We start from the raw sequence: 27,701 nt of genomic DNA, 5'->3' as shown, positions 1-27,701 counted from the left end.
CTAGCATACACGAGCCCTCAGTAGACTGGGAGTGTGGTCTACTATGATCCTTGACAGGTTAGATAGGAGGGCCAAAAGTTCCAGGTCACTCTCGGCTACATAACAAGTTTGAGACCAGAATGGACTGTGAAATCCCGTCAAAACAAAACAAAAGGCTGTTCTTCCAGGAGTGGTTATTAGAAACATGCTCACTTCCTGTACTGTCTGCAGGCTACAGTCTGGCATAAGATGACCTCACGAGAGAGCAGGTTTTAGCCTTGGAGAGCACTGCCAAGCGTGGTCCATGGGAAAACTGAGGTCAGCACTGACTGACAGTTGACCCTGGCAGAAAGCATATTCTTGGGGCAGAGGGACTAAGAGTAAGAAAAAAATTCTTCAAGCCCTTCTGAAATTAACCCACTAGGCAACAGCCCTATCCACTTGGATGCCAGAAAAAAAGAAGGACTGAAGTTTATTGGGAAGAGGCCTCCCTCAGCTGTCACAGCATACCTGGCTAGCCCAGGTATACGCCGCTTCTCCAGGAATGAATGACTTTTCCCTCTGGGACCCAGGACCACAGAGTGAAGGTGCAGGGTGGGGACTTCCAGATGCCTTGGATTTAGTAGGTGCTGCGCCACAAGACCAGGTTTGCGGGAGGAATGCCAAAGCATTTCCGTGTGTGGTCAGTTTCTCTCTGGTACAGGTAACCACAGGTGGGTTTCTGCAGGGTGTAGAAGGGATTGAGAGAGTTGGAATACTGTGAGTTGTAGAAATTGAACCTGAAACTACTGTCTGGCTCCTGCCCGCGAGGATCCACCACCACGGGGACATAAGCTGACTCCAGAGACTGTTTGCGGTCCCGTTTCCATTTCTGTGACAATGGTGTTGGTGTGGGCGGCGGCACCTTCTTCCCCTTTCTGCCTGATGTCGTCTTTTGCCGGTGACCGGGGATTAAGGATTTCTGTGACTCCTAAGAAGAGAAAAGGAAGGATAAAGCCGGCAGGGCTGGGTTGGGGATTTAGCTCAGTGGTAGAGCGCTTGCTTAGGAAGCGCAAGGCCCTGGGTTCAGTCCCCAGCTCCGAAAAAAAGAACCAAAAAAAAAAAAAAAAAGCCGGCAGGGCTGAACGCTGGGGCAACAGACTTACAATTGCTAGAGCCAGGGCAGGAAGGAGAACGGGCCAGGGTGCAGGGGTCCCTGGCTATACTGGCCACGATGCCAGAATCTCCATAGCAGGGGACAGTCTTCAAGACCCCCTCCCCAGGCCCTGCTCCTGTGGACTTCTGACTAATTATCAGCAGCGCCTGCCAGCCCAGAAGATGGGAGACCTGGGTGTGACTTCAGTGCTCTTCTTCCTCCCCCTCCTCCTCCAGCCAATCATCCCTCCACCCTATGGCCTCTGGAGCAGCGCTCCCCAATTCCTGACACTATCATGTCTTCATTCTCTTTCTCCTGAAGAGCCGTCCCAAGTGACCTTCGGAGTCACTCTCCCTTCAAGCTCTCGCCTTTTCCGTTCGCTCCAAAGTCCACTTTTGGTAGTGACAACCGCGTGATCCATCTTTTGTGTCTATTATCTGGAAAGTAGAATCCCAGAGCAACAGGTCCAGAATAAATGATGTCGAATGTGGCACCAGCTCTCCAGCCTCCTCTCCCTCCGCCCACCCTGTGTTGGGCTACTTTGGTGTCTACCACCACCTACTTCTGCTTCCGGTCCCTCTAGCCTTTCTTTTGGTCACCTTCAAATCATTCAAGAATCCAATCAGCGCAGGGCAGAAGCGACTCCCTTGCTTCCCATCTCTAGGAAGGCCCCTTACTCGCGACATAGAAGCTCCCTAAATCCTGTTTCTTTACTCCAAACCTCGAGGGCCTTGACACATTCAGAAGTGAGAGCTCAGGAAATGTAGGTTCACCTCAGCTGAATTCTAGTAGAGGGCACTCCACCTTCCAAGCTGCTGGTGTGGTTCTGTTTTAGAACCCCCCATTGTTACAACTGTGTCCTGCCTATCTATGCCCACCTTCCCTGAACCTCTCTGCTCTTGGCTGACAAGAGCAGATACACCGTTCACACTGTCCTGACATTCATTGGCCCTCTGCCATCCCATTTCTTGGATGTCCTCTGACAGAACCACCATGTTCCTCAAAACACCATGCCAGCTCCCAAGGACAAATTCCTCTGTGGGGTTTGTTTCGAGCAGAATTCTCATGTAGCCCAGGCTATCCTCAAGCTTAATAGTGTGGCCCAAGGACCCTGGGATTCCTGATCCTCTTGTCTCTACCTCTCCAATCCCTTCTTTCTCGAGGACTTTCAGAGTCATGAAAATGGAACCCAAAGACCGGGGCTGCCAGTCTCTGTATGAGGCAGAGCCTGTCTTGTCTCCTTCCAATTGGTAATAAAGAGTGACTGGCCCAGAGCAAAGCAGAAGGAAAGAGAACTGCTGGGCAGAGATGGGAACTCTGGGAAAGAAATCAGGTGTGTGGGGATTCGCTAGCAAGAAGTGAAGGAAGAAACAGAGGCTGGTGCTGAGGAGAGGAAACGGACTAGTGTAAGCAGGTTAATTCAAATTATAGTGGGAACAAGGTAGCTAAGGCTTCCATAATTAATAAAAGGTGACTGTGGCATTACTCAGGTCAAGACAGTCTGAAGATAGACCCCAGCTGGTACAACTCTTTGGGAATGATCAGGGAAGTGTGGCCTTGTTGGCGGTGTCACTGGGGGTGGACATTGAGGTTTCAAAGGCCCACATCATTCTGGTCGGCTCTCTCTGCCATAAGGTTGTTGTCTTTTGTCTGGTTTGGTCTGGTTTAGTTTTGGTTGGTTGTTGTTGTTATTGTTGTTGTTGATGATGTTGTTGTTTTGAGACAGGGTTTCTGTGTGTAGCCCTGGCTGTCCTGGAACTTGCTCTGTAGAGCAGGCTGGCCTCGACTCACTGACCTGCCTTTGCCTCCTGAATGCTAGAGTTAAAGTCATGTGCTACCACGGCCTATGATTGTTGTCTTACCATGTAAGCTCTCGGCCACGGCTCCAGGATCATGCCTGTCTGCTGCCATGCCTCCCACCAGGGTGGTCACGAGCTCTAACCATCCAAAACAGCAAGCCCGATAGATAAACCCTTTCTTCTATAAGTTTCCTTAGTCAGGTGTTTCTCCATAGCAACAGGCATGTTTCACTCACCTCTGCCAAGGCTCCTAACAGACAAATGAGGTGTTTACCCCGTTTTTCTGATGCTGAAGCAGAGGCTCATGGGTATCTAAGCTATCATCAGTTGAAGTTCACACAGCATCTGACAAAGCACACCGTATTTTTCAGAATTCTCACAACTGACTTTCATAACAACCAAAATTCCAACCCAGCCTTCCCTCTCTGCCTCAGTCCAGGGCCTGGATCCACCTGTTCTCTGGGCACACCTGCTCTGGGCCCATCTGCTCTAGGCACACCTGCTCTGGGCACACCTGCTCTGGGCACACCTGTTCTGAACACACCTGCTCTGGGCCCCCACCTGTCAGCTCTGCTCTAGATACCACTGCTGCTGCTGCTGCCGCCACATTTGGGGCCTTGACACATTCAGAGATGAGCCCTCACTGAAACTTGGCCAAAGAATGGTTCAGGGAAGGTAGAGGGAAAGGAAGAGAGGAAGATAGAAGAGAAAAAAGAAAAGGGAGGAGGTTGCTAGAGAGATAGCTTAAGAAATGGGGATTTAGCTCAGTGGTGGAGCGCTTGCCTAGCAAGCGCAAGGCTCTGGGTTCAGTCCCCAGCTCCAGAAAAAAAAAAAAAAAGGAGAAAAAACAAAGAGAGAGATAGTTTAGCAATTAGGACTGTTTGCTCTTCTTCCAAAGGACCCTAACATCCGTGTTGAATGGCCTGTAACTCCGTTTCCGTGTGTCCGTCCAATACTCTCTTCCAGACTAGGTAGGCACCTACATACATGATGCACACACAGAGAGACACGTATCATGTAAGGAAGGAGAGAGGGGCTGGAGAGATGGCTCAGAGATTAACAGCACTGACTGCTCTTCTTAGAGGCTCCTGGTTCAATTCCCAGTACCCATACGGTGGCTCGCAGCCGTCTGATCTGACATCCTCACACAGACATACACACAGGAAAAACACCAACGGATGTAAAATAAAAATAGTTTTTTAAAAAGGACAGAGCGGGCTGGAGAGATGGCTCAGTGGTTAAGAACACCCGACTGTTCTTCCAGAGGTCATGAGTTCAATTCCCAGCAACCACATGGTGGCTCACAACCATCTGTAAAGAGATCCGATGCCCTCTTCTGGTGTGTCTGAAGACAGCTACAGTGTACTTATATATAATAAAATAAATCTTAAAAAAAAAAATAAATAAATAAATAAAAAGGACAGAGCAAGAACAAAGAAAAGGAAACAGATGAGGAAGAAGGAAGAGAGCTCATGGCCTAGCCTTGCCCTGCCCCTCCCAGGAGCCAACCCAGAAAGGCTGAGTGACTAACTCACATTAACTCGTGCACTGAGAGCATCCATCCTCAGCCCAGGACCCAGCACGGCCAGCACTGGAGGGAGGCTGGGCCTGGCCGCATACTTTCCAGGTTAATGTCTGGTTTCATTTAACCAGCTCTTCCCTGTCATGTCCCTACCCTGGGCATGGGGGTTGTTAGAGAGCGATCCCTCCATGCTCAGGATAGCACCACACCACCAAAGAATTCCCATGGCCCAGGACCTGGAAGGCCAAGGCTGGGGAGACCTGGTCAGAGCCTTTGAGGAAGACATTGCAAAGGAGTCTTTTATACTCCCCCATTCTACAGAGTACAATGACCTTGACAGACAAGTAGGGGAGGTTCACGGTCACTCCCTTCCCTATGGAACCCTCTTCCATTTCCAAGTTAGAGCTTAAAGTGGGATCCAGATAGAACTTTCCCTTGATCCATAACACAGGTAGTCCCAAAGGCCTTTGAGAACCACTTGTCAGGATGTGCTTGTCTCTGTCAGGATTTAGAATGGCTGAGGCTGGACGGAAAAGGCCCTCTGGGACTGAGAGACGTCCCCTCTGGTGGAGAAGAGCACTGTGCAAACATAGGGACCTGAGTTCAGATCCCAGGAAAAGAGCCTGGGCAGCCCACACATGAGCCTGCAAACCTAGCACTGTAGAGGGTAGAGTCAGGACACTGACCACTACCAGCCTAGCTTCAGGCTCTGTAAGAGATGCAGTGTCAAAGCACTAAGGTGGGCAGTGACAGAAAAGGACACCACACATGTTCCTTTAGCCTCTGTGTGCACACAAGTGCATATACGCCGTGCAAATGCACACCCACCCATATTAAAGTTAAAGAATAGAAAAGACAAGACTTTCTACGTAGGGTAAGTCATACATGATATCAGGGTAGAGCTTCTAGGAAGACACTCTGTCCTTGAAAGTCCTCAGGCCCATGGGTGTATGGCCTGGTTTGGCCCAGGCCTGAGTATCACAGCTTGGAAAGTCAATTTCACACTAGCCAAGAACCTGAATCTGAAGTACTGATGACTGAACCCAGGGTCTCCCTTACTTTCTCTAGGCAAGAGCTCTAACCACTAGAATACATCCCCAGCCCTGGCACAGGACTGGGATTCTCCCCTTACTATCTCACTTTCGGGTAGCTGGATGTGTGCCCTGTTGAAATGCAAATGCCACTGGGGTGAGGCAGCTGGGAGTCTCCCCAGGGCACCCCAGGGCACCTGGAGTTCTGGCCTCCGCCCTTACAGGTCAGGCAACTTTCAAGCTTCTACAAAATGAACATCGTTTGGCCATCGACCTCACCAGCTTGTCCTGGAATGTGGTGGGCAGTGTAACTCTAAGAATGTGGTGTGCATAGCGATTAGGTCAGCTTTACATAGTGTAGCACCCTTACCACAGAATGCTGCCTTGCCTCAGCGGGGGAAGGGAGCTCCAAAGACAGCAGGTGGTAGACCTGAGTATCCTGGGGTCTCCAGCCATCTACCTGTTCCAGTTGTCAACCCCCTCCACCGACTGCATGTCGTCTCTGAGTGTTAGAGTACGCTCTGCTTGTTCCCACACTCATAAAGGGCAGCAAGGGGGCTCAGCAGATCCAGATGCTTGCAGCTGAGCCTGACAACCCGAGCTTGAGCTCCAGTACCCGTGTGGTTAAAGGAGAGAACCAACTTCAGCAAATTCTTTGACTTCTATAAGTATGCTATGGCACGGACTCACATACACAGACACAGACACATACACTCAGACACACGCACACATACACACACAGAGACACACAGAGACACACTCAGAGGCACACACATAGAGACAGAGACACACACGTATACACACAGAGGTACACATACATATATACACAAAGGGACATACACAGACCCCCACACCCCACCCACATATATATATGTATATATATACACACACACACATATATATATAGAGAGAGGAATGCACACACACACACACACACACACACACACACACACACACACACACACACACCTGTACCTATACCTAGATCTAAGCAGTAACTTAAACAGTAGGAGATGCCAACAGAGAAGTCTGGAAGGCTTAATTTTCTCCTCTGTCCCCTGCAGAAGATAGCAGAGTCCCCCCCACCCCCCCAGGAAGGGACTGAGTTAGGCAACGCCTTGTAATCCAAGCCCCAGCTTCAGGGACACAAATGGCTTAGAGAGGACCTTCATCTCCCTGCAGTCCATTTCAACCGCAGTGACCTTGGACCACCCAGCCCCGCCCCATGATGTCATCTCACTTTCAACATCTTTGGTCAGTTTCCTCTTTGATGGTAAAATGGAACTTCTGGTGGTTAGGGATCCAGAGGCATCTGGGGAGTCTCGGGAGGGGTCTGAAGGTGGCAATGCAAGGCACCCTGGTGTGGGGGCTGGGTATTGTGATGCCCCCTGACAGCATAAACTCACTTATCCTCCTAAGGAGACACAGACTCAGGGCCTGGCCCTCTCCCTCTACAATGTGCCCCTGAGAACCCTCATAGTGTGGACGGCGGGGTAAGATATTTCTAGTCTCCAGCAGGTCCCCAATGTGTCATATGAAGGCAGAGAGGAAATACCTCCTCTCTCTGTCTCTTTGTCTCTTTGTCCCTCCCTCCCTCCCTCCCTCCCTCCCTCCCTCCCTCCCTCCTCCCTCCCTCCCTCCCTCCCTATCTCCTTTCCTCCCTCCCTCCCTCCCTCTGTCTCTCTCATAGTAATTGTTGTTTTGATTTATTTTGATTTACTTATATTATCCTATGTGTACGAATTTTTGCCTGCATATATATGTATGTGGAAGTCCTCAAGGAGGCCATAAGAAGTCATTTGGCCCCTGGAACTGGAATTACAGTAGTTACCAGTCAGCACTTGGGTGCTGGGAACTGAACCCTGTCAGTAAGCCACCAAGCCACCTCTCCAGCCCTGATTGTCCTTGCTCAGTGACAGGCCCACATCTACCTGCCTTTAAACTCTCTAGAGAGCAGAATCGTTCCTTAAGCCCGGATCCCTGCCTTCTAAGTGTTTGTCCCTCTTCTTGTTGACTTACCTGTCCACCCACTTTCTAAATTAGAGGTGGAAGACAAGTGATGAATGGATGGGTAAAAAGTGATTGGGTGATGGGGATGATGTGTTGCTGGATAGATGAGAATGGACTGGCCCTCCTGATTGGATAGATGGATAGATGGGGAATGGACCAGCCCTCCTGATTGGATAGATGGATAGATGGGGAATGGACCAGCCCTCCTGATTGGATAGATGGATAGATGGGGAATGAACCAGCCCTCCTGATTGGATAGATGGATAGATGGGGAATGAACCAGCCCTCCTGATTGGATAGATAGATAGATGAGAATGGACCAACCCTCCTGATTGGAGCCCTCTCTGTCCCTTTACTCTCTGAGCCCTGTCTCCTTTACTCCCTATGCACAAGCTGAATTCTTTTTGTTTTTCTTTCGCTTTTTGATTTTGCTTTTTGTGTGTTTGGGTTTGGCGGGGTTGTTTGTTTTCTGGTTTTGTTATTTGAGACAGGGTTTCTCTGCATAACACCCCTGGCTGTCTTGGAACCCGATGTCTAGACCAGACTGGCCTCGAACTCAAAGGCTTGCACCACCACGCCTTGGACCACCACGCCCTGCAGCCAGCTTCTTTTTTTTTTTTTTTAAGATTTATTTATTTATTATATGTAAGTACACTGTAGCTGTCTTCAGACACACCAGAAGAGGGCATCGGATCTCATAGATGGCTGTGAGCCACCATGTGGTTGCTGGGATTTGAACTCATGACCTCTGGAAGAGCAGTCGGTGCTCTTAACCGCTGAGCCATGTCTCCAGCCCCCTGCAGCCAGCTTCTTAAGCACATCCTATTCTGTCCTCAGAACTTGGTAGAGAGCCCTCCTCTCATCATACTTTGACTCAGAGTCAGGAGGAACAGAAGGGATTGTGGGATAGACTTCTGGCTTGCTGACTAGGGAGTGGATGGATGGACAGACTGAGGGACAGATGGATGTGTGGACAGACATTGGCTACCTAGGGAGTGAGTTGGTGGGTGGATGGGTTAATAGATGGACAGGCAGCTGGCTTGTTGGTCAGAAAATGGATGAGTCAATGGTCAGATGAAGGTCTGGGCACGCAGATGGACAGACAGCTGGACTGTTAGCCTAGACACAGGAGGGTAGGTATAGAGACAGAGAGAGACAGACAGAGCCTGCTTGCTAAGAAATGAATAGACTGAGAGATTGATGGCTGGCTGGCTGGACGGGTGGATTGTTTGATGGGGGGATGGGGGGATGGGGATGGTTGGGTGGGAGGATTGTTAGATGGGGGATGGGGGATGGTTGGGTGGGTGGGCAGACTGCTGGCTGGGAGGTTGATGAGTAGATGTCTGGTTGTACCTCAGAGAACGGATCGTAGCCCAGGAGCCACGTTCCCTGAACCTAAATCTGAGCCGTACCATCTCCTCAAGTGAGACACTGATTGACGGTCTTTGCTTCTTTTTCCTCCACTGTGAGATGGGTAGACGGAGAGTCTCTTCCTATCAGACTGGGACAGAGTTGGTAGGGTAATGACCAGCACAAAATCATCACCCCACAGACACCAGCAGTCACTGTGTGGGCAGCTAATTCACGAGCACGTGGGTGGTTGAATGGCCCGCCTTGATCTCACCTTCAAAAACAAGGTCGGTCTAGAGGGGTGGCTCAGCAGTTCAGAGCACTGGTTGCTCTCCCAGAGGACCTGGATTCGACTCCCAGCACCCACATGGCGGCTAAGAACCAGTTGTGACTCCAGGCCCAGGTTATGTAACGCCGTCTCCTGGCCTCCTGATACATTAGGCACACACGTGGTGCACAGACATTCATGTAAGCCAAACATACATAGAACAACAACAAAAAAATGTAAATAAACAAACCTTGAAAAAGAAGGCCCTACCCATTAGGGTCCTACCTCCTGTGCACCACACTGGACTGGCACCATTTTGCCATCTGCTGCCTGACTTAGGCTAGTCCTGGCCTTGTTTTCTTCCTGGCACTGTGTTTCTTCTGCTGACTGTGGGTGACGGAGTGGACTTTGGGGCCCAGAGGCAAACTGGAAGTGGAGGCGCTGATAGCTTGTAGGCTGGACCTAGATCTCACACCCTGATGGTCATAACCCCTAATTTCCAGGGATATTGGGAGGGATTGAGCACCGGAAGAAGAGGCCCCAGTAATCAGAATACTGAGATCTCAGTCAGAAAAGAATGGGAAGGTGGGCCTTTGGCAGTGTGGCCAGCCTTTCTGACCCAATAGAGAGGGCCTGACTTTAGCTCTGGGCCTGAAGAAGCTTCCAGAGGAGCTTGTGAGACAGAACGTTCAAGAGAGAGAGGAAAGGAACAATACTTATTATACAAAGTGGGCAAAGACTGTAAACCCAGGGTCCTGGGTGACCCTCTGAGTGGCCCAGGTCCCCTTTTGTGTTGTGATGTTGCACATTTGATAGTAGGGCCTTCCATCACTCATGGAGGCTCTTAGATGGAGACCTCTAAATGACAGCTAGGCCAGGCTCTGCCAATATTGTCCTTAGCCCAGACCATGCTACTCTGATGTGGAAATGTTTTGGGGTGGGGGCTGGGGATAATAGCTAGGGAAACCTCCCTTTGGGAAATGCTGGCCAGGCCAGCCAGTTTATTTCATTTGCAAATTTTGTGGTGGGTTTAGTGGGAGAGCACCTGCCTAGCACAGGCAAGGCCTGAGGCTCCACCCCTAGCAGCAGCTCCATGAGGTGGGCGAGCACGGTGGCACAGCTTTTCAGTCACAGCACTCGGTATGTAGAGGCAGGTGGATTTCTGAGGCTGAGGCCAGTTTGGACCGTGCAAGTCAGGGCTACATACCATGACCCTGACTCTAAACAAATAGATAGATAGATAGATAGATAGATAGATAGATAGATAGATAGATGGATGGATGGATAGATAGATAGATAGATAGATAGATAGAAAGATAGATAGACAGACAGACAGATGATAGATAGATAATAGATAGATAGACAGATGATAGATAGATAGATGATAGATAGATGATAGATAGATAGATAGATAGATAATAGACAGATGATAGATGGATAGATAAATAGATGATAGATACATAGATAATACATAGATAGATAGATAGATAGATAGATAGATAGATAATAGATGATAGATGATAGATAGATAGATGGATAGATAAATAGATAGATGATAGATACATAGATAATACATAGATAGATAGATAGATAGATAGATAGATAGATAGATAATAGATAGATAGACAGATGATAGATAGATGATAGATACATAGATATATACATAGGTAGATACATACATAGATAGACAAATGATAGACAGATGATAGATAGATGTTAGATGATAGATAGATGATTGATAGATAGATAGATGTTAGATAGATGATAGATAGATGATTGATAGACAGACAGATAGACAGACATACAGACAGATGGATAGATAGATGGACAGATGGACAGACAGACAGATGGATAGATAGATAGACAGTCAGACAGACAAGTACATAGATATATAGATAGATAAATGCCCTCTGGACTCAACCTTTCTGGGCTTAAATTCCTCGCTGTGCCTCAACCCCTAATCTACTAAGTGGGGGTCACAACAGACGTGGTCCAGATGACTCCTGGTAAGCACCACGGGCTCAGCGCTCAGCTGGCTGCTGGCTTACACTGCTGCTCTTTCTAACCAGTACACAGTGCTGACTCAGCCCTGTCTCTTTTTATTCATCCTACTAGTTCCTGGAAGGTAAGGGCTGTTGTCCACCCTCCACGGTGCTCAGTGGGTGTTTGGGAAAGATAAAGCCATCAGGACTGTGGGCTGACCTGGAGCACAGGAAGAGCCACCGTCCACCCCACCCTCAGCCACCCACAGTCTGGTGCCTGCCTGTTGTCAGGTGCTGATGGTTGAAAGGGACAGGTGACAGCCTTGCACTAATGAACCTGATTCTGGGGCATCTTTTCTCCCCTTCCCTACCTGCTCTGTGCAAATTACTTACGCTTTCTGCCAATTAGAAGTACAGAGGGCTGAACTGTCCATACTCTTGGCTCTGTAGCATACAAGCACTCTGTATTAATGTTTACCCTTATCTCCCTTCCTCCATGTCGTCCCTGACCCAGCCAGTCAGCCAGAGGCAGCCAGTAATGAGTGTCTCCTTGCCCCTGTGTTCTTGCAAAGCACATGCTGTTGTTTGCTGAGCGGGTAGCGCTCATTTACATAAGCAGTACTGTGTGTTTTAGATCGTATTCCGCTGTTTGCTTTAGAGCTCTGATTTCTTCTGAAGATTTTATCCATCCCTGCTGTTTTGAAGCTCTGTCCAGGTGGCTGGGTGAGCATGTAGCAGTTTACTTCTGATCTCTTTCAGGCCCTGCACGGACAGTGTCTACATGTTCCCTCCGCCTAGAGAGATGGTCCCCAAATGCCTGCTCTCCACATAAGCAACATGGCAATGACATTGCATACATGTCCTTCAAAATGCCCTTCAGTGGCTGTTTTGTTTGTTTGTTTTAAAGACCAGGTTTCTCTGTGCAGCCTTGGCTGTCCTGGAACTCACTCTGTAGACCAGGCTGGCCTCGAACTCATAGATTTCCTCCTGCTTCTGCCTCTGAAGCGCCAGGATCAAAGGTGTGAGCCACCACTAACTGGATTTCAACTGTCGGTTTGTGTTTGTTTTTAATCATGCTCGTTTATGTGTGTGTGGTGTGTGTGTGGGCAAGGGTGTATGTGCCACGGCACACACGTGGAGGTCAGAGGATAGGGTGTAGGAGTTGCTTTTCTCATTCCACCAGGTTGACACCAGGGATCAAATTCAAGTCATCACGCTGGGCTGCAAGTACATTTACCAGCTGAACCATCCTGCAGCGCCCTCTTTATTTTTGAGACAAGATCTTGATCATTGCCCAGGCTAGCCTGGAGTGCCTGGACTCAAGGGATCCTTCTGCCTTAGTTCCAGGTTACCGGGACTACAGACTCCATCAGCACATCAAAGCCTTACCCAGTGCAGAGCTATGTCCTTAGCTCTTTCTGAGACATCGACCCCTTGTAGCTGAGGGTGGCCTTGAACCCCTCATCTTACTAAGGGTGACCTTGAACTCCTGATCTTCCCTCTGCTGCCTCCCAAGTGCTGGGATTTCGGACTTGTGCCACCACCACTCCTGGCCTAACTTTCTATTTTGTGACTGGGTCTCACTAAGTGACCCAGGGTGACCCTGAACTCATTCTGTAGCTTGAGTACGCTTTGGTTTTTGATCCTCCTGCCTCATTCTCTTGAGCAGCTGCAGTTACAGCCCTGCACTACCGGGCACAGCTCTCTATTTTTTTTCTTGATGTGTACACATGCACACGTGCACACATGTACTCACATTCCTTCAGATTGTGAGTATGTCTCCCTGGCCTTCAAGGTGACCTTGTGGATACCTGTTCTGCCTGTGACACCTTGCTTCTGTTTGGTACCTCTGCATCCAGAATCAGTGCAGCCGGACATGGCAGAGGCACTTGGACTGAGCATCTGCTGGTGCCTTAGCTCATTTTCTCCTTGCCTCGTGCGACACTCTAAATACTTAGCAGCTTGCTTTCCATGGGAACCAAACAGGGCTGGGAGAGGTGACTGCATGGCCAGGGTCACAGCCCAGATTCAAACCTAGTCAGTACCCAAAAGTCCCCGCCCTGCCCCCATGGGGGGTTAGAATTCCAACACAGCTCATGGAAAGGAAGGAAAGGAAGGGGCTTCGGTTCTTCAGTTAAGAGTTCTTGCTGCTCGTCCAGAGGGACCAAGTCAGGTTCCCTGAACACATACTGAGCAGGCCACAACACCTGTGACTACAGCTCACAGGGGATCGGACACCTTCCTCAGGAACCTGCACGCACATGATAGGTGTGCAAAATAAAATGTGGTAGCACACACTTTTAATTCCAGCATTGGGGAGGTGGTGGCAGGTGGATTTCTGAGTTCAAGACCAGTATGGCACCTGGTCTACATATAAGTTCCAGGCCAGCATTGTATGGTATGGTGAGACCCTGTCTCAAGTATGTACACATGAGTGTGTGTGTGTGTGTGTGTGTAAAGGATGTCTTCCCAGCACCAAACACAAACCACCTGGTCAGAACAGATGCCAGACGTTCACGCCTCTCAACACCAGCTAAGCAAGTGTTCCTGGGTCCTGTCAGGAGGGCGACTGCGGTCTAGACTTCCATTTAGCACCGTGGCTTCTCCAGAGGAAAGATGAAGTAGGTTGAAGTCGCCCTCCCCGTGCCCCTCCCCCACGGGTCTCCAAGAGCTAAGATGTCCTCCGCCTGGGAATAAGATGCTGCCACAGTCAGGCTCGTCTGGGTATCAGGTGGTGGGAGGGCGCTCTGGAGATCTAGCTGCAGAGACCAGGGTCTGGGAAAAGTGAGCTGAAGTTGTCTCCGCCAGCCTCTCCCGCTCAGAGAGAACACAGGCTTTACCACGGTGGGATGGGGTTTCTGGTTAAACAGTGACTTCCCGGGCCAGATCCACTCACATTCCAGCGTGAGCCAGGAGGCTGCAGGCTGCTGAGCAATGGCCGAGCAGAGATTAATTACAGGATGGGTTTCTGTCCGCGTCAAAGGGATGCCTGCTATTTGACTGTTTCCTTTACCAGAGCAACAGGCATGCGGTAATGTTCTCAATTGACTAAGTCCAGGCAGGAAAGAGAATCAGGCTCCCGCCCCGCTCTCTCCCCTTCCTATGTAGCCGAGGGTGAGCTGGAATTCCTCATCCCCCTGCCTCAACCACTCAAGTGCCACTCTCCACCATGCCTGTTCTGTGTGGTGCTGGGGACTAAACCCAAGTCCGTATGCACACTGGGCGGACATCTACCTGGCAAGCCACCCACATCCTCAGCCCCAAATCAGGCTCTGACTCTGCTGAGGGAAACTGAGTTTCCATAGCTGTGTGGTTGACAAAATGAAATTGGAAGTTTGGGGTGTGAGCTCTCCATACTGAACCTAGATCTTCTGCCAACCAACCCAGGTCTGAAGGCACTGGAGGAGAGATGGTGGTGTGAGAGCCCAGCCTAGACCTTGCTGACACTCAGACCTCAACCTCAAACATCTCTGGTATTTGCGGGTCACAGAGGGCCTCAAGGGCCTCTATTCCCAGCCGAGATGCACCCATGCGCAAAGGGACCGGATCTGGGGGAAGTGAACAAACATTTCAGGGTGTCCCTTGTGTGCCAGGCCCTGGGCTGGGTGCTTCACCCTTATGGTCTCCCTAAGCAACCTCAGGCGTAGCCCCTGGCCTTCCTGCTGGTCCACCGCTGAGGACGCTGACTCAGCACATTTGCCTCCGCCTGCCAATCGTGACCAAGCCCATTGTTTTCCCACAGACTAGCAATTATGCCTTCTGTTTGCAGTGTGAGCTCACAAGTCCCAGCCCTGGTCCTCTCCAGGTGACCAGTTTGATTCACTCATCAGTTAAGTGGCTTCCTTCTGCCCCTTGGTCTAGCCCTTCCCAACAGCTGTTGGGTGGACATTCTTAAAAGGCAGCTGTTAGAGCCTGGGGTGACGCCCAGTGGCAGAACTCTTGAGAGCAGGCCCAAGAGCTTGGGTTAGATTCCCTTGCTGCTCAAAAACAAACCAGCCGCATGTTTCCAGCCTCCCTCGCCTGCTCAGCTCAGGATCCTGTGGGGGCAACCTGGTAGCTCGGCTCCAGCCTCTCAGACTTAATGAGCATCCTGTTTTGCAGGTGAGAGATGATAAGCTAATCCAAGAGAGGTGTGCTTAATAAGACTCCTCTGGGTAATGACAGGGCAGACGGCTCAGCGGATAAGGGCAATTGCTGCCAAGCCTGACACCCTAAGCTCCATCTCGGGGACCCACACAGTAGGAGGAAAAAAACCAACTCCTAGGAGTTGTCCTCTGACCTCTGACCTCTGACCTGTGGCCTGCGAATGCTACTGCTACCACCCCCTCCCCCAAATAAGTAAAGTGTAATTTTATGAGAATCAAACAGGACTGGAAAGTTGACTGGACAACCTGTTGCTGTCCCAGAGAACCTGGGCTCGGTCCCCAGCACCCACATGATAGGACTCAGCCCTTCTCTTCTGATCTCTAAGGGACCAGACACACCATGGCATACACACAGGCCAAGCACTGAAATGCAGATAAATAAATTTTAAAAATTAAAAAAAAGACAACGAGCGGTTCGGACACTGGAGTTTGTGAACTGCAGGCCCTTCTAGACCAAGAACTCTACTTGCTTGCTTTTTTTTTTTTTTTTTTTTTTTTTTGGTTCTTTTTCTCAGAGCTGGGGACCGAACCCAGGGCCTTGCGCTTCCTAGGCAAGCGCTCTACCACTGAGCTAAATCCCCAACTCCTACTTGCTTGCTTTCATTCATTCACTCATTTGATTAGTTATTGTTTATTTATTCGCTCATTTATTTATTGAAGCAGGGCCTTGGGTAAACCAGGCTAGACTTAAACTTTTTACCTGACCAAAACTGACTTTGAATGCCTGATTCTCCTGCCTCCACATCCCAAGTGCTTTGTGAGGTTATAGGTGTCCAACTTTGTGCTTTAATTTTAGTTTTAATTTTGGGACAGAGTCATGTTATGTAGCTGGCCTGGAACTCACTATGTAGGCTTGAATCCTCCAGCTTCTGCCCTGCCTCCCGGCGCTAGGATTAAAGGCTTGTGCCGCCCTGTCCAGATGTTTCTAACTTTAAAATATGAAACTCGTGTTCACGATTTAAACCTTCCGAAAAAGTCTCCCTCCCATTTGCCTCCTCCTTCAGCAAACACTTTTACTGGGTTTAAATTTATGTTTTCAAAGTTTCTCTGTGCCAACAAAAGCAAATAACACCATATTTACCTGTCCCCTCCCCTTCCCCAAACAGCAGGACGCCGACACACCAGGGTTGGTGCCCATTGATATCATCTCAGAGATGCCTGGGGTGTCGGCAGGCTTACTCATCTCTCTTCTTTTCCTGAGATGGTATTTTACATGTTGCCCAAGCTGGTCTTGAACTCCTGGGCTCAACTGTTCCTCTCTCCTAAGCCTCCTGTGTGACGGGGACGTGTCCCACCGATATGTGGAACAGTTCCCAGAGAAGGACATCGTGGGATGCGTCTTCATTCATTCAGCCAGCTGCCTCCTGGCGGCCACTTGGTTGTTTCTGATTGTCCCAGGTGTCTTCCTTACTTTAACTTTTAAATGTTATTGTCTATTTATCTTTGGGGATTTTATTCTTGTATGCGATGTGTTTTAATTATACCCAACCCTCTTTTCGTTTTAATATGGCGCATATGTGCATGAGTGCATGAGCTTTGCTATATGTAGAGGCCAGAGGATAATTTTAAAAGTCTTCCTTGATCACTCCTCACTTCCGTCTTTGGAGACAGGGTCCCTCGCTGAGCCTGGAACTTGTGATTTCAGCTAGACTAACTCGAGAGCCGGTTTGTAGGATCCACCTGTCTCTGCGCTTCCCATCCCTCCTGCACTGGAACAGAAACTGTACCCCGCTGTGCCTTATGGGTAGGTGCTGGTGATCTGAACTTGGGTCACAGGCTTGCACGGAAAGTCCTTTACCCACTGAACCACCTCACTCAGGCCCTCACCTGGTGCCTGAGTTCTTCACACTCTGGCTAACCCCGTAACATTTCATACTCGAGTCCCATCTTTTTTTTTTTTTTGGAGCTGGGGACCGAACCCAGGGCCTTGCGCTTCCTAGGCAAGCGCTCTACCACTGAGCTAAATCCCCAACCCCAAGTCCCATCTTTCTAAGCCCCTGCAGACACCCTATCTGCTCTCCCTTAGTACCCCAGACCACTCTGTTCAGTGTTTCCTCCTCCTCCTTCTCATTTATCTCCCTGTGGCTCATCCTAACGTGACTCTGTCCACTTTCTCAAACAGCCTCCTGCACCTGAGGCTCAGAAACCAGGTCTCGGATTCATCTGGTCCGTCAAGGTCCAGAGCTGGGCACACAAAGGCTTTCAAGAACATTAAGCACTCAGTGGCTGTTATACATGATCGGAGCCATGAGATGGTGACTCTGCCAGGACTCGGGCTGCGTCTAAGAGCCCAGAAGCCATCCAGAGCGAGAGAGACCTCTGCCTTGTGCATGAGCCCCTAGAGTGCTTAGGTGGGCCATGATGATGTCCAAGATCTAATGGGGTTCCTCGTGGGACTGGGGGGTCCTTGTATCCTTTCCATTCGGACAGTAGGGGAGACCACTATGTAAAGACAAAAGGCTCAGCAGGTAAAGGTGCCTGCTTCTAGGTCTGTGACCTAAATTCAAGTCCCCCGAGACCTACACGTTAGGAGAAAACTGACTTCTGCAAGTTGTCCTCTGGGCTCCACAGGCATAGGATGCCGTGCTCATACACGCACAGGCATACAAGTAAATAAAAGATAATAAAAATGTTAAGGGGAGGGGCCACTAGCTTGCCTCCTGCTCTTTCAGGGAACCATACCGGTTCCCAGCACCGCATCTGGTGGCTCAGAGCTTCTTGTCCATCTAGTTCCAGAGGAGCTGATGCCCCCTTCTGGTAACTGTGGGCATTCACACATAGGTTATACCCAGACACATAAATGAATGAGAAAATAAATAGGTAAGTTTTTAAATGAAGAAGGTATTATGGGCCAGCGGCTTTGCGCACTGTCCTCGCTGTGCTCCTTCCTGTCTCGGTGACATCCCTGTCTTCCTGCACAGTTCAGCTCCATTCTCCATTTTTAGAAACCTTCCCGGACTAGGCAGCTCCTGTTGACCTCTGGTCCTGTGAACTTCTGCTTTCTGTGTTAGCGACAGCTACGACAGTGCCGTACTTAGTCATCTGAGGTCTGCCACCTCCAGTCACATAGGCCTGTCTTCCTGCCGAGATCTCAAGATTCTTATGGGATAAAGAGTCAAAGGAAAAAAGCCCCTGCCTTATTCTCCCAGCATACTACGTGACCACTGGAAGGTCTTCCATGAACCCTGTGTCAGGGCTGCCTTGGGCTTGGAAAAGAAGGATGTTTACCATGGTTGAGTCTCTGACCAGAAACATTTGAAGAAACCAGATGCAAGCTGTGATTTTTTCATTCCAACAACAAGGTTTGGGGGGGGGGTTGTTTTGTTTTGTTTTGTTGTCATTCTGGTTTTTTTATTGTTTCTTTTGAGACAGGGCCTCCTGTAGCCCAGACTGACCTTGACATGAGGGTGAGGCCAACCCCTGATCCTCCTGCCTCCACCTCTTGAGTGCTGTGTTTATGAGCATGCACCACCAAACTACGCTTATGTGGTACAGGGAATCGAACCCAGAGCCTTGTGCCTGGTAGGGCAGCACTCTGCCAACTGATCAACACCCTCAGTTCCCACGGTCTTTTAAAACGACCTTTGCCCCAGGGCTGGGACTGTAGCTCAGTGTAGAACCTTTTCCTAACACGTCTAGCATTTGAATCTATTCCCAACATTACCAAAAATTAAAAAAAAAAAAAACAAAAAAACAAAAACAAAAACCAAACCAGTCCCTTCCATCCATCCTGCCCCAGTGGTACTCCACACTGCCCATCTGGTTTACCTGGAAAGCAGTGTCCTCACAACGGCAAGTCCTGAGGGCACGGCTCTTCTGGGCTCTTGAAGCTGAACAAGACTTCTCAGAAATGTCACTGTCATGGAAAGCAAACAGACAGGGAGGGAACTGTTAACCTGAAAGACTTAAGTGACAGGAGAGGAAGAGGCAACGTGTGGCTCTTGGCTGTGCTGTGGGCAAAGAACTGCAATAGTAAGTGATTTGAGGGAGAAGGACTATTTTCACATGGATTGGCTAGTGTATGAGAATTGTGTATTAACGTCAGATTTCTTTGTGTGTATCCTTGTGCCGCGTGTATGTGTACATGTGTCCTCGGGTGCAGAGAGAAGCCAGACACTATGACTGTTGACTGATCTGGTTTTGGTTTTTTTTTTTTTTTTTTTTTTAAAGATTTATTTATTTATTATATATATAAGTACACTGTAGCTGTCTTCAGATACACCAGAAGAGGGCATCGGATCTCTTTACAGATGGTTGTGAGCCACCATGTGGTTGCTGGGAATTGAACTCAGGACCTCTGAAAGAGCAGTCGGTGCTCCTAACCGCTGAGCCATCTCTCCAGCCCCTGGTTTTGGTTTTTTAAGATTTATTTATGTGTGTGAGCACTCTATCTTCATATATGCCTGTATGACAGAAGAGGGCATCGGATCCCATTACAGAGGGCTGTGAGCCACCATGTGGTTGCTGGGAATTGAACTCAGGACCTCTGGAAGAGCAGTCGGTGCTCCTAACCGCTGAGCCATCTCTCCAGCCCAAATGTAGTTTTTGTTTGTTTTTGAGACCAGGTTTCTCTGTGTAGCCCCGGCTATCCTAGAACTCGCTCTGTAAACCAGGCTGGTTTTGAACTCACAGAGATCCATCTGCTTCTGATTTTTTAGTTCTTAAAATTATATTTACTAGCCAGATATGGTGGTGCACACTTTTAAACCCAGCACTGGAGAGGCAGAGACGGAAGAACCCTGTGAGTTGGAGGCCAGCCTGGGCTATGGAGAGCAGCTAGGGACTGAACCCAGACCCTGGCACTAAGCTGCATCTCTATTTTTTTTTTCTCAGAGAGAGAGAGAGAGAGAGAGAGAGAGAGAGAGAGAGAGAGAGAGAGAGTGTCTTGCTAAGTTGCCCAGGCTAGCCTTGAACTAGCTATGTAAGCTCAGGCAGCTCTGAACTGGGCAACCCCCACTTCAGTCTAAATAGCTGGAATTACAAGGCTGCATCACCAGGGTGGCTCCAAATATTTTTTTTAAGGTTTTATTCATGGGGCTGGAGGCTTGGCTCTGAGATTAAGCACACTTGTTTTTACAGAAGACTTGGATTCAAGGACCAGCACCCTCTGAGGGCACCAGGCAAGCATGTGAGTCACATGTATACATTCAGATGAAACACTCAAACACATAGTAATAAAATTTTTTTAAACTTTATTTATGCATAGCCTGGTGGCACACGCATATATATATATATAATATATATATATATATATATATATATAATCTCCTTTCTCAAAAAATATGTTTTTACATTTTCTGTGTATGAGTATTTGCCTGCATGTGTACAGTGCACACGGAAGTCAGAAGATGACATCTGATCCCCTGTAGCTGAAATTACACACATACATACATACATACATACATACATGTATGGCATTATCACTGTCATGTGGGTACTGAGAACTGAACTTCGGTCCTGTGAAAGAACAGCCAGTGCTCTTTACTTCCGGGCCAACTCTTCTGCCCCCCTCAAATCTGGTTTTTAAAAATGACATTCGTAGTCCGGTATGCAGTACCTCTAACCCCAGTACTTGGGAGCAAAGTAGGGCAGATCTCTATGAATTCACAGTCTGCTTGGTCTATATAGAAAGTTTCAGGCCAGGCCAAGCTACATAGTAACACCTTGTCTCAACAGAATATCCCAGGAAAGAAGAATCTGGTGAAATGCCAAATTTCCCAATGCTGTGTTCAGGGCATAACACGTGGTCACTCTGTGTTCTGAAGCTGTCTACGATGTGGTTATCCACACAGGATCTGGCCAATGAGATCAGTCAGCTTTCCAATAGGTAGCACTAACTAGACCCAGTAGATAAGAGAGAAGGAGAGGGAGAGGGAGGGGGAGGGGAAGGGGAGGGAAAAGGAGGGGGAGGAAAAGGAGGAGAGGGAGAGGGAGGGGGAGAGGATGAAGAGGAGAACAGATGAGAAGGGGGTATTGGGGAGGGGGAGAGGGAGAGTTCCCATGGCTATGCTCAAGATACATTGTTTTATGTATGAGATTGCCAAAGACTAAAGAAAAGATTATTTCATTAAAACTACATTAAGCTGGGCTTGGTGGTCCAAGCATTTAATCCCAGCACTTGGGAGACAGAGACCAGATAGTCATAAGTTCAAGTCCAGCCTGGTCTACAAATTTCAGGACAGCAATGGCTACATAACAGAGAGACCCTGCCATAGATACATACATACATACATATATACGTATGTGTGTGTATATATATATACACACACACACATGTAGATGGCATGTATGTGGTGGGGTCTCTAATATATACAATATATTTAATATATTTAATTCATTAATAATATATACATTATATAAATAATAAATAAGAAATAATATTAAATATATAATATATTAAATATGTTATACACTTAATATATTAGTATGTTTACATATTTATATATATGGAGTCCTAACCGTGATGATAGCTTCTTCCTGTGTTCTCTAATGGTACAGAAATTTCTTAAGTCTACCTGGCCTGTAACTTCCCGTGTAGATCAAGCTGGCCCAGCTTGCTATCCTTTTGCTATTTTACAGACATCGCTTGTGTTCGTCGAACTCTCCCTCCCACATATCAAGGCCCACGGGATGCTCTGGGCCATGCTAGCTTGGCTAGGCAGGTACTTTTTCTGGGACATAAGAGTCATTTTTAAACTGTCCACCCTGATCTGCTCAGGAAGGGCTCACAGAAGCAAGGAACTCGCCTCGGGCCTTTCCTGGTCCAAGAAAGAGTGGGGGCGGACTGGGCGTGCTCGTGGGGAACCCGCGGCTGGGGGCGGCTCTTCTCCCCCCGCAGGGCGTGGGCCGGGCGAGGTCCTCGGCGCAGCGCACCATGCCAACAATGGGCTGTTGTAGAAGGAGGCAGGAATGTGGCCCGGGGAGTTGGGCGGCGGGGCGGGGCCGGTTCTCGGCGGCAGCCTCTTACCTGTCCAGGTAGCTCGCATTTCCAGGCGAGCGGCGGCGGCGCCCGCACCACCTGTCGCCGGGTGCGCGGGCGGGGAGCGCGGCTGGGGGCCATGGCCTGCTAGTGTCCCCTGGGAAGACGCTGCGGGGTTCAGTCTGGGGCAGGACAGGGCGAGGGACGGAAAGTCCTTCCCTCCGGGACAGATCGGCCTGCAGCAGCATGAAAAAGAACCAGACCATGCAGGGCACTTTCAGCAAACTCTTTGGGAAGAAGCATGCCCACACCTCCACCACGTCCCTCTACGCCACCAACCCACCCTGGATTTTCACCCAAGAAGCCCAAGAGGAGGGGACCAGGGACTTTGGTGAGTGCTCCCCGCGGTGGGAACAAAACCGAGAGTTCCCGTGGCGCCTCTTCCCTCCTGGCTCTGGCGTCACTTGGGCGCTGGGAAGGCGGGCAGGGGCAGGGACACGTTGGAACCTGTGGACCGGCCAGGGAGATGCTGGGAAGGGGGAGGAGGCGCGGCGGCCCGAGTCGGAAAGGTTCAGGGGACCCCTGAAGCGAGGCCCGAGATCCTTGCCGCCCTCACCTGCCGTCCCCGGCCCCTTTTACAACCTTTGGTGGGGTTTCTATTTTTTGTGGCTGTCCTTTCTGCGTCTCCTACCCCACCGCATATCCTCATTCTGAGTCAGAAGCGTTCCCGGGATCTAGACATCTGCCCCTAGCCCTTTCCGCTTCCTCTGTCCCGCGGAGAGCCTGCCTCAGCTGTCCTTGTCTTTCGCTCTGTTTGAGAAAGGGAAGTCAGCGATGCGGGCCACTGTTAGCAGGTTGCCAGCCATTTGCGACACCAAATTAGCTTTGTTTGGTTTGGCTGGGGTTGGGGAGGAAAGGGGGCTGCGCGTCACAGCCAGGTTCTCTTGGGTCTGGATTGTCTCTGGTCTCAGACTGAGGTCTCAGTCAGAGGTGAGACAGTGGAGATCGTGGAGTCTGAATCAAGGGTGGTGCGTCTTTGCAAACTACTGGAAATAAATTGGCCCTGCCCCATAGTCGGAACTATGGGACACCCTATCTCTTTATCAATCTACAGTTTATACACTCTTAACTGAGGGGAACCCCGGGAAAATGGGGGCCAGGCATTCGCTTCTTATTTTGACTCATGATTCTGGTGTCTAAAGAAGGAGACAGAGGTGTGTCACCAATCACTCCCTCACTTTATCTGCCTTCCTCATCATCTTTATGGCCACTGTGCTGGGGCCACAGGAGATGCTGTGACCTCTATTGGTACTTGGGTACTGTTCAACACCCAAATGGCTACACTGGGGGCCAGGGCAAGAACAAGATGTCACCCCTCCCCAACCTAAAGATCTTTCATCAGCAGGCAAGCAAGCCTAAGAGTTTGTCCCCCTGCCCTTTGAGGACCTAAAGACAGTCTTTAGGTGCATGAGAAAGAGAAGAGGTATTTCTGAGGGGACCTAGCCTCAGAATGGAGTGGGAAGGCTATTCCTAGCTGAGCATAGGTTTCAGTATAGGTGGGAGAGCCGGACCAAGTGGGGGGCGTGTCTAGGCAAAGAAGATGCCAATGCAGGCAAAGGTACCCCAAGAGTATTCTGAAGGAATCCATCGGCTGAAGGCCTGAAGGAAGCCATCCGTAGCAAACTGTCACCCACTCTTTCCTAGGTGCAAACGTTTGATCTTTGACTCACTGAGTTTCTGTCTAGTGTAAGATACCATTATTGGCTTTCTGGAAGTGGAGGTCAAGGGACAGGGATGTTACAGAACTGGTCCAAGACCGCAAGATTTAAATGGTAGAGCCGTGAGTTTCCCGACGGTACGAACAGATGCTCTTCGGTACATAACTAACTCGTGTAGCTGTTACTACCAAGCAAGTCGGAGAATTTCCAGGACCCCAGAGTCTTGCTGGCAAGAAAGCCAACATCTGGACCCAGGCAGAGCCGGACTCTCAACAGGCTTTCTGACTTTACTCTGGAGGAAGGGATTTGGGGGTGGATCTGGACGAGTATGTATGGGCCTAAAGAACCAGCATCCCCCACTTTTCTCTCGAAAGAGCCTCAGAACAGCCTCTCACACTTCCTCTCTATTTCGGCCAGATGATCCGGCTGTTGGTAGGAATCAATCAGGCCTGGAGAGAGAAGAGGGACAGGATAGCCTGTCAGCTTTTACCAGTCTAAGCAGGGCAGGAGTCTAGGGGACAGTTCCTCCCTGTCCCCAGGGCAGGGCTGGGCCTTCAGCTGACTCAGCTTGGCTGTGCATGCGCTGGGCTGGGGTTTGAGAAGATGGACAGCAGACTGGCTCTCCTGTGTTCTACAGTGTTCCTTGGGGCTGCTCTCAGGCAGGAGAAACCCTCCTCCTTGCTTTGCTTGGGGTTGAGGAAGGAAGCAGCTGGCGATGGGAATTCTGGGATGGCTGCGGGTGGGCCAGCCTTACCTCTCTGTCAGTGATAGCTAGCTCCTGGGGGCTCAGTCTTTGCTGTTCTGTGGTCCTGAGAGGTCTTAGAGCAATGCTTCTCAACCTTCCCAAGGCGGGGACCCTCTACATAGTTCTTCATACTGTGGCGATTCCCTAGCCATAAAAGTATTTTGTTGCTCCTACAATGACTGTAATTTTGCTAGTGTTATGACTTGTAATGTAAACATCTGATATACTGGATATCTGATATGCAACCCTAAAGGAGTCGCGGCCCACGGGTTGTGTACTGCTGACTTAGACTGCCTGCAGTCATGTACCTGGCAAGCTTTGAAAACACAAAAGGAAACTGCTCCAATGAGGCATGAAGTAGCTGCAAAAGACTGTTAAAGTCTAACGTGGTTGCTGCCCAGCGTTTCTAGAAACTTCTCCGGAGGTTTCTAAATCACAGTTTGTTGCGCTCAAATCACTGCAGCTTCTGGTTGGCTTTGTTGGATGAGGCCTGCTATGTTGCCCAGGGTGACCCTGAACTCCTGGACTCCATCGATCTTCCTGCCTCAGCCTCCTAATAGCTGGGACCACAAGCGTGTGTGTCATTCATTCCTGGCTCGTTCTCATTCTGAACTTTGCCTGTTCCTGCCTACTTCGTTTCCTTGTCCTCGGGTGGCGGTACTCCAAAGGAAATAGGCGCGAGGAGGCCACCCCAAGGTTTCAAAGGGGCGGAGCATTCAGCTCTTAAGGCCCCTGATCTTGGGGTTTGGGGAGGACAAATGGTGGACGAGGGTTGGGGGTAGCCAGAAATCGATGTCCAGGTATGTGAAGGAACCGAGTTTGCCTGGCGAGTGTGGCTACAGCCACGTCCCAGGTCCCATTCTGTTTGCACAAGGGCAGGCTGGGTGCAGATAGAATGCAAACAGGCGCAGGGCATGATGGGTAAATTTTTCTAGACCGTGTATCTGGTGATTACAGCCCTACTGAATGCAATCACGATCTTAATTAAGCCTTCTGCCAGCCAAACAAGAGCTTCAAAAGGCTGCGCGATTGTCTTTCAAGCATTTGAGAAAACAGATTTGAATCTTCACAGGTCTTTGTAGTCTCTTTTGATAAGAGACAGGGCCACAAAAAGCAGCTGCCGGAACAGCCACAACCAAGTTGCCCAAGCTTCCAGTTCCTCTACTTTTCGTTGGCCCCTTAGTTCAATCCTTTCCTGCTGCTGGTCCTCCCCATCCCAGCGGTAGGGATGGGAAGCGGAGAGTCTCCTGCCCAGTTCTACCAAATAAACATTGCCTGCCGTGCAGAGCCTCCAGACGCGCGTCAGATGCAAATTTCTCAGGCCCAGCCGCTGGGCGAGCATTCCCTACGTGCCTCATTCCGCGGTGGCTCTTTGTACCAGAGGCTGTGAGGATTCTTGGGATTTCCTTCCCCTACTGGAGCTGAGCTATTGGCTTTCTCCCGAGGACCCCCCGCGGGGCACACAGCAGGCTGGAAATGAATGAGTGCTGAACTGACTAACTCCTTCGCAGCATTCAGGATGATGGCTGCTGGCTAGCATCCTTCTTCTTGAGGCTCTCTCTCCAGGCCACGCACACTCTGCATACCAGGCCAGGCTAAAGGGTAACCAGCCACGACTCTCCCAGAGCTGAGTGCCTATGTCCAGCCAAGGCTGGGCTATCACTGGCTTGTAGAAAGCTGACTTGTGCTTTGCTGGGGTGTGAAGGAGACATGTTTACACTCCTGTCACTGGGTAAACACACCCTGGAGGTGTGCTGTTAAAGACAGGCTGTGGTTTCCTGGTGGTGTGGCTTGCGCGCGCACACACACACACACACACACACACACACACACACACACCACTTACACCAAACATACACCACACACACCACATACATCACATACATACCACATACTCACATCACACACATACCTCACACACACCACATACTCACACTGCACACACACACACACACACACACACCCCACATGTGCTCTCCTCTCTGTCTCTCTAACCCTCACTCTAGCACCATTATGAAAGTCCCTCTTTTTGCTGTAGCTAACCCAGAAAGCAGTCTCCCTGACCCTGCAGATAGCCTGTAAGTTAATGACGCATCGGCTTTTTCTTTCGGTGTCATTGATAGAACCCCAACACCAACTCATGTTGGGCAGTGCTGTCCCGTGGTGTACACCCCTAACCTGAATAATAGCCCTCCTATCAGCCTCATCTCCTGAGCTGGTGAAACCCGCCTATTATTATATATCTTCCCGAATCGAGCGTCCTCACTGAGGGGGAGAATCAAAGTGCACCTGAACACCTGGCTCTTAAGAGCAGTTCCTGATTTGACAGGTCTGGATTCGGGGAGGTTCAGAGTTTCTAGCAAGTTCCAGGTGATGTCATCGGCTGCTCTGGGCCGAGAGACACAGCCTTCCCTAGAGAGTGAAAGGGTTACCTGTGCCTTCTCCAGGCCCTGTGCTAAGACTGGTGCCACCATGTGTCACCTCCTCTGCTCTGGGCCCCGCTGCCCTTCCTCCTTTCCACCTCAGCTGACACTTCAGCGGCGTCCTCTCTGCCCTTGGACAAAGGCCTCTCTCTGGGTGCTTAGGTCAGGCCTGCTAGGGCTTGCTGGGACAAACTGGCCTTTTCAGGTTCCTGTCATGTGAACCTGCTAATTAGCAAGGAAGGGCCTCATTAATGTCATTTGTGGGCCACGTTCTCATGGTCACCCCTTGCTGCTGCCCCGGAACGCCTGTGCTCCTCCAGCGGTGGAAAACTGACAGTTCCGCCTTCCCACCCCCGTGTACTGGCCCCCGGTTTGTGTCTGCAGTGTGGTGGACGCAGGGGGAGGCATGTTGGAAGGTTCTAGGTTACTCTGGGTCAAAGCCACATGTCTCCTAAGCTAAGATTCCATTCCTCCTTAGCGCTTGAAATCCAGTAGATCTGTGGTCAGTACTCCAGAGGCCACTGGGCAGGGGGTCCTGACAGTTTGGGCCTCTCTAGCTCTGTTCTTACCCCAAAGGCTTCACTGTCATGAGCTTGGAAGGCTTCCTACAATGTAGGAGTCATTATCCCCATTTTACAGTTGGGGAAACTGAGCCTGAGAAAGTGCAGGAAGTAT

At 49.8% G+C, this 27,701-nt stretch overlaps 2 protein-coding genes across 11 annotated transcripts in view; one reads left to right on the top strand and one right to left on the bottom strand.

Moving 5' to 3' along the window:
• Positions 1-425: 425 nt before the first annotated feature.
• On the bottom strand, positions 426-22,880 carry Cimip3 (ciliary microtubule inner protein 3). 10 transcript variants are annotated; one of them, NR_199194.1, is made up of 4 exons: positions 6,707-6,801; positions 3,150-3,258; positions 1,483-1,551; positions 426-949 (listed from the first exon to the last, which is right to left on the bottom strand). NR_199194.1 is itself a non-coding variant. In NM_001417783.1 (4 exons), exons 1-4 carry the CDS (start codon positions 22,847-22,849, stop codon positions 599-601), a joined length of 720 nt encoding a protein of 239 aa, NP_001404712.1. In that variant the 5' UTR covers positions 22,850-22,880; the 3' UTR covers positions 426-598. The 10 variants fall into 10 exon arrangements, 7 of the variants coding, with proteins under 7 accessions (NP_001404712.1, NP_001424068.1, NP_001424070.1 ...); NM_001417783.1 differs by lacking the exons at positions 1,483-1,551; positions 3,150-3,258; positions 6,707-6,801 and adding exons at positions 18,990-19,077; positions 22,189-22,376; positions 22,757-22,880; NR_199193.1 differs by lacking the exon at positions 3,150-3,258 and having other exon boundaries at positions 1,125-1,551.
• The window catches only part of C9h6orf132 (similar to human chromosome 6 open reading frame 132), a 36,619-nt gene continuing 31,123 nt past the window's right edge, over positions 22,206-27,701 (top strand). The window contains exon 1 of the mRNA NM_001431182.1: positions 22,206-22,531. Coding sequence (NP_001418111.1) covers positions 22,387-22,531 — 145 coding nt within the window. The 5' untranslated portion in view covers positions 22,206-22,386. The remainder of the gene's footprint in view (positions 22,532-27,701) is intronic.

This window comes from Rattus norvegicus, chromosome 9, assembly GCF_021556685.1.
Source record: "Rattus norvegicus strain SHRSP/BbbUtx chromosome 9, alternate assembly SHRSP_T2T, whole genome shotgun sequence".
Taxonomy (NCBI): Eukaryota; Metazoa; Chordata; class Mammalia; order Rodentia; family Muridae; genus Rattus; species Rattus norvegicus.
Note: the sequence above shows the minus strand (reverse complement) of the source record. Positions and strands in the feature narration are given on the sequence as shown.